The sequence below is a fragment of the Equus quagga genome, chromosome 13, assembly GCF_021613505.1.
Source record: "Equus quagga isolate Etosha38 chromosome 13, UCLA_HA_Equagga_1.0, whole genome shotgun sequence".
NCBI lineage: Eukaryota > Metazoa > Chordata > Mammalia > Perissodactyla > Equidae > Equus > Equus quagga.
Genome location: NC_060279.1, coordinates 4,704,505 through 4,710,825, shown reverse-complemented (window position 1 = coordinate 4,710,825; position 6,321 = coordinate 4,704,505). Strand labels below are relative to the sequence as shown.

The 6,321-nt window shown below is 50.4% G+C and overlaps 1 protein-coding gene across 5 annotated transcripts in view; it reads left to right on the top strand.

The window, feature by feature from the left end:
* Positions 1-1,648: 1,648 nt before the first annotated feature.
* Positions 1,649-6,321, top strand: part of GPR161 (G protein-coupled receptor 161) — a 52,553-nt gene continuing 47,880 nt past the window's right edge. For 3 of the 5 annotated variants that reach the window (XR_006891495.1, XR_006891494.1, XM_046681518.1), the window contains exons 1-2: positions 2,107-2,319; positions 3,337-3,467. Coding sequence is in view for 2 of the 5 variants with exons in the window: in XM_046681518.1 (XP_046537474.1) it covers positions 3,437-3,467 (31 nt within the window). In the remaining 3 variants the exon portion in view is untranslated. Of the gene's footprint in view, positions 1,730-2,106; positions 2,320-3,336; positions 3,468-6,321 lie in introns of those variants that run through there. The other 2 variants (XM_046681519.1, XM_046681520.1) reach the window with 2 other exon arrangements.

Sequence of the window (6,321 nt, the reverse complement as noted above, 5' to 3'; positions counted from 1 at the left end):
TTCGACAGTTTTATGTGGACTGCTGGATTGAAAAGACATTTTATATTACAGATGGTTCATTCTAGGTAGATTCTTCAGCCAGCATCTAGGATTCCCTTGGACGAGGCCTCTCATTATCTTAGTTCTGAAGTTTTGTGGAGGGACCCCAGAGAAAATGGCTTATGAAACTGATTTGGGAAAGGAGAATTATTATATAGCTTTCTCCTATTTTTTTTTTTTTAATTTTGTACAAAATCACTGTCATGTTTTTCACAGGTCTGTCACCTATACAGTGATATATAGTGAAATAACTACTGTAATAATAATTTTTCTATGTTTTCTCTGCATTTAGTACTGCTCACATCTCAATATTAGCTCTAGAAGAAAAAAAGCAATCTTAAGGGAGCAATTGAAAAAATGCATTTGCTGGCAGCAATTTCTGTTCTTGAATGCACAGTAAATTCTGAGCTTAGAAGCTATGGGAAGAAAGCCTTTGTGATAAATAATATATTTGATAATAAGCAGCAGGAGAAAAAAATATTTTCAGTTGAAGAGCTCCAAATGAAACAGAATAAGAATGGGAAGGACATCTTTGGCATCATGAGTGGATATGGAGCTGAAAGAGCCATAATCGTTTTTGATTCTCATTCTCTCCATGCCAGGCTCTGGCATATATTTTCAGACTTTTCTTGCAAAACAGCTTTCAAAAGGGCTTACCTCTCAGGTTCCACGGCACTAGGTGACTTACTTATATTACCTAATTTCACCCTTTTAACTCTAGGCAATTACGAGTATAGGCAGGCACCAGTATGCCTATTTTATGTATGAATAAGCTGAGATTCAGCAAGGTTAAATGACTCCCCCAGGGTCACAAAGCTTCACCAGTGCCTGAGTCAACGCAAATTAACAAGTAACCGGGATTTCAGAATAAAAGTTTAAAACATTCTTGAGAACAGACTGTTTTAAGCTCCTTCAAGCATCTGGCTTGCTGGTGACCTCGACTCTGAAAGGAGTTTCCGCTTTCAGTTTTTGACCAAATAAAGCATCTATCCCATAGGAGTATTAAGGCATCCATTTACTTTTTGATTCCCCATGATCCTATTTGTCCCTGAGGACAAGCTGGGTGTTTTGGATGGTAAATTATTGTTCTAAATGGTGCCTCAGTGGCCTGATGATAAGAAGGAAGTAGCTCCCACAGTGCCAATCTGTAGACAAGGGAATAATTAACGCGTGTGTCAAAGCAGATGGATTTCAGAGGAATGTGAATCCTGCTCTTGGCACAGCATCAGTTTTTGCTGGAGTTTGGTGAACTGGGCTCTATAACTTCTTACCTGATTCTTCTGCTGCCGTGTTTCTCTCTCCTTCCTTCTTTCCTTTTTAAAGCTGTTTTCCTATTTCTTTCAAGTTTTCGTCCGCTTGTTATAACTGCTGCATAGAAAATGCAGGAGGCTAGGGACGGTACAGACCGTGGGGCGTGAGGAAGGGGAAAAACATTATGAGAAGGAACTGCTCTGTCCTCTGAACCGGCAGCTCCCTGGTCTGTGTATTGTAATTATTGCTTCCCAGCCCTTTGGTTCAGAGCGAGAGTGGAGTAGACTGTAAAGATGTGTTTACGTCCGCCCGCCCATTCCCAGGGGCTGTGGGCCCCTCAAAGGCTGGCTTCGCGGTTGATTCACCGTGATGTTCCCGGGGCGCAGGACAGTGCCGGCACCAGGCAGATGCTCGTACACGTTGGTTGGCTGAATGAACGGTGAGCAGGAAATGCCAGGAGGGGTCCACGGCGGGACTGGAGGAGGAGGAGACTGGGGCTGTGCGGAGCTACGAGAGGAATCCGAAAGTCTAAGTGTGATGGAGAGAGAAATGGGAAGGGGACGTCCCGGAGACTGGAACTGGGACGGAGGAACGGGATCGGGAAGGCCTGAGCAGGGACCACAAAGGTTTACAGGAGAAAAGTGGGGCGAGCTGAGAGGGAAGGGCGAGACAAAGAGCAGCAGCCGCGCCGCTCGCAGGAAGAAACGGCAAAGAAGCGGCTGGAGGGGGGCGGCCGCGGAGGCAGGGCGTGCGGGCCCGGGCGGGGCGCGGCCGTGGGGGCGCGGGGGCCGTGCGGGCCGGGCCGGGCCGGGCGGGGCGCGGGCGCGCCGGAAAGTTACTTGGCCTGCGCCGGCCGGGTCCGCGTGCTGGCGGCGGGGCGGCGGGAGGAGCGAAGCGGGGCTCGCGGCTGAAACCCGAAACCTCGGGTCCCCGAGCGCGGCCGGGAGGAAGGAAGCGGCGGCGGCGGCGGCGGCCAAGGCGGGGAGGCGGCCCGGCCCGGCCCTGAGCTGCCGCGGCCGCGGCTCCACGGTGAGCACCGGGCAGGGGCGGGGGCGCGGGCCCGGGAGCGGGCTGGCCGGGATGCAGCGGGCCGAGCATCGTGCGGGGCAGGCGGGCCGGGCCGGCGGGGTCCTCGCGCCCCTTCCCCCACGCCTCCCCGCCCCCACGGCGCTTTGCTTCCCCGCGCGCCCCCTTGGATGTAGGGGCCGTCCTCCCGGCGACACTCCGCCTTGCTTTGGGGAGCCGGAGCTCTTTGTGGGAAGCTCTTGGGGGCGCGTCCCCCAGGGCGTCTGAGAGGCCCTTCCTATTTGCTGGCCCCACCTCCACTGCGCCGCCAGAAGCCCCTTTCCGAGACCCCCCGAGAAGGGAGGACATCGGCGTGTGCCCCGGACTCGGCTGATAGGGGTCGTGCCGCCTCAGGCCGAGTGGCTTCAGGGCCCGCTCGGGGACAGGTGGGTGGGGCGAAGCGGCCTCGACCCTCGGCGGGAAAACGTGAGTTCCAGGTGAGCAGCATGCTCCAGTTCGGGGCTCAGGGCGCTGTCTCCCCGAGCCTGGGCGGGAGGCGCGCCCAGAAGTCGCCCGGCCCGCGCTGGTGCCGCGGGGCTCCTCTGCCCGCACATCTGCGAGAGGGACATTCGGTGAGCTTTGTGGGGTCTTGGCCAGAATTCTGCGCCCTCCGGGCCAGAGCTTAACCCCCGTGCAACCTTTTGACAAAGGCATGTGCGATGAGAATGTCCGTTGGATAACTGGGATATTTTGGTGCGTGTCAGAGGTCTGCTCTCCAGTAACCACACGGCCGTGCATTAGCATCACTTTGTATCACATCTTTGAGGCTATTTTTGTTCGTTATTGTACCTTTCCTGCATTTGCGAAGTGCTTTCAAGAGCAGGTCATGTGATTTTCCTCCCTCGAAGCAGGGAGGTGGTGTGGTTTTAGAGGGAAAGGACTTCAGTTCCTTGTGTCCACTGGGGGTAATGACCACCTCGGGCAAGCCTGTCTCGGCCGCTGGAGGCTGGGAGGACGAGCATCACTGTGCCTCCTCCCCAGCCAGCCAGCCCGCGTTCAGCCCGGCCTCTTCTGCGCCTGGACGTGGACCTGGCCGTGAGCTCCGGAGCCTACTGCCTGGGGAAATAGGTGGCTTTCCCTTATGATCCATCTTACTGCCGCCACTGAGACAGGTGAGGAGGGGTATTTCCCAAGCCCTCAGAGCAGAAAGAGGAGGTGGGAGGGACCTTAGCTCGTGCAGCTCGGGGCTCTGCATCCAACTCCCTGTAGCTGGGATGCGCGCCACCCCTTTGTGCCACTTCTTCCAGAGCGCCCTTATTCCTGTCCCGGTCACACCCATCTTCTTTTGTACTTGTTAGATGCTTACAGGCACTTTCGTATACACTCTTGTTTCCTTCGCATAACAGCCCCATGAAGTGCCATTAGCTCCTTGTATAGGCGAGGAAACAGAGACTCCGGAGACGTGAAGTGCTCTGCTCAGCTGGTAAGGAGGCAAGGTTGAACTCGGGTCTTTTGACTTGGCAGTGCTTTTCTTGTGGCCTCCATCACACAGGTGGGTCCTTGAACTCAGGACATGGCAGGGACGTTAGGGACCCCTCATAAAGAGGCCTTCTTGGCATTTTAGAAATTAAATCCAAGGCCTCAGGCACTCAGGTCCTTCTCTTTGTGTTGCAGCCTGTGCAGTAGAGTCTGAGACCAAGGAGGGCCGCGTGGTCAGAGGGGCTCAGCTCTTTGCTTAGGTTCCGTGGAAGGCAGAATGGGCTGAACTGGGACTGACCTAAGTGTCAGCCAAAGGAGGTACAGTGTAAACTGCTGCCGGCTGGGGCCCCTCAGGAAGCCTGCTTGCAGGAGGAGGGGGGCCGGCGGGCAGGGGGGGACTGTGTGCAGAGCACGCCTCCCCGTGAAGACGCAGGTGCAGGGGCCACGAGGCTCCAGCACATTGTTGCCTGATCTGAATTTCGGGGGAAGCTGTTAATTTTTATGGAAAACCCCATGTTTTTAAAGTTGGGAACTGACTCAAAACATTTTTAGAAATGTGCAGAGCAACCAAATTTTGTGTGCAGGCCGGTTGTGGCCTGACCTGAGACTGCCAGCTTGCAACCTCTGTGTCAGACCTTAGGAAGCACTTGCTGTCCTTCTCAGATGCAATAAAGCGTGACTGGAGGGGAGAATGCTGTCTTCTTGCTGTTTTTCTTTGAGAACAAAAAACATCGACCGAGCTGGAGATGGCTGTCGGTGTCCCTGGAGTGTGGAGGCAGGGTTGGCTTTATGACTCGGTGCTTCATTCATTCAGCCAGTACCGGTCTCATCTGTGAGTCTAGTCCCACACCAAGAGAGTGGTTCCAACTAGTTTTTATCTGTTTCCTTGGCCAGTTTGTGCACCCGGCAGGACAGAGGATGGCATTCATGGTAGATGTGTTCAGGGAGTGCTGGGAGCATAAGGAGTGTGGCTGGGGTAAAACATGACCAGACACCTTGGATTTGGGATGGTGTTTGTGTTTTATTCAAGTAGCAGGTGAGAGAGCCCTGCACTGAGAGCATGGGCTGAAGTCACACGGCCCGCCCCCCACATGCCACTTTCAAGCCTTGACCCTGAGTAAGCAGTGGCAAGCATTCTGGACTATAGTGATTTTTCAAAAATATGAGTCATAAAAGATTTTAAAAATGCAGAGGTACATAGGAAAATAAATTAAAATCCTTTTTACCTCTCCTCCACTGCATCTCCCCACTTCAGAGGTAAGCACTGTAAGTGTATTATTCCAGGGCACAAATATGTGCTCACCAAGTCAAACATAGCTGAAGATGTAATGCATAATTTATTGATACTACATTTTAAGACATGATAAAAGTATTATCTGCATTTCAAACTTTAGAACAAACCTTAATGTATTGAATATACTTTTAAAAATACATAAACGGGCATCATATGTAGTTATATGCCCTGTGACTTACTTTTTTGACTTGACAATATGACTTGGACATCTTCCAATATCGGTAGCATAGGTGTACTTCATTCTTTTGAATGACTACGTAGTATTTCTTAGCATAGACTCACTATAATTTATTTAAACGTCCCCTTGTTGATGGACTCTTAGATGTTTCCAACTTTATTGTAAACGATGCTGTAGTGAACATCTTTGTACATACATCTCTGTGCACATGTAGAGTATTTCTGGACAAAAGTTATTCTTAGATGTGGAGTTCAAAGGGAATGTATATTTTAAACATTTATTTAAGCAGGATTCCCTTGTTTATTGAGATCTGGAGATTGTGCAGAAAAAGAGATTGAATAGCTTTCTTAGGTGGACTTGTTTGGGGATAGGCAGTATTTGGGTTAGTATATTTGGGTATAGGTGGTATTTGGGGTAGGATGTTTGGTTATAGGTGGTATTTGCGGTGGTATATTTGGGGATAGGTAGTATTTGGGGTAGGATATTTGGGGATAGGTAGTATTTGGGGTAGGATATTTGGGGATAGGTAGTATTTGGGGTAGGATATTTGGTTATAGGTGGTATTTGGGATAAGATATTTGGGGATAGGTGGTATTTGGGGTGGTATATTTGGGGATAGGTGGTATTTGGGGTGGTATATTTGGCGATAGGTCGTATTTGGGGTAGGATGTTTGATGGGTGGTATTTGGGGTGGTATATTTGGGGATAGATGGTGTTTGGGGTGGTATATTTGGTGATAGGTTGTATTTGGGGTAGGATATTTGGTAGGTGGTATTTGGGGTGGTATGTTTGGGGATAGGCAGTATTTGGTGTAGAATGTTTGGGGGTAGGTGGTATATATAAGGCACAACATTCAAAGCGTATAAAACGTAACACCTCCTTCCCACTCTGGCCCTCTATTTCCTTTTTTGGATACAACAAATTTTGCCAGTTTTTGTGTATTCTTCTAGAGATAGTCCGTGCATCTATAGGCAAATAAAATGTATCTTCTGTTTTCTCCCTTTAAAGAATAAATACGGTAGCATGCTATGTACCTGCTTATAGAGTTTTAAAAATCTAACCTACATCTTCGAGA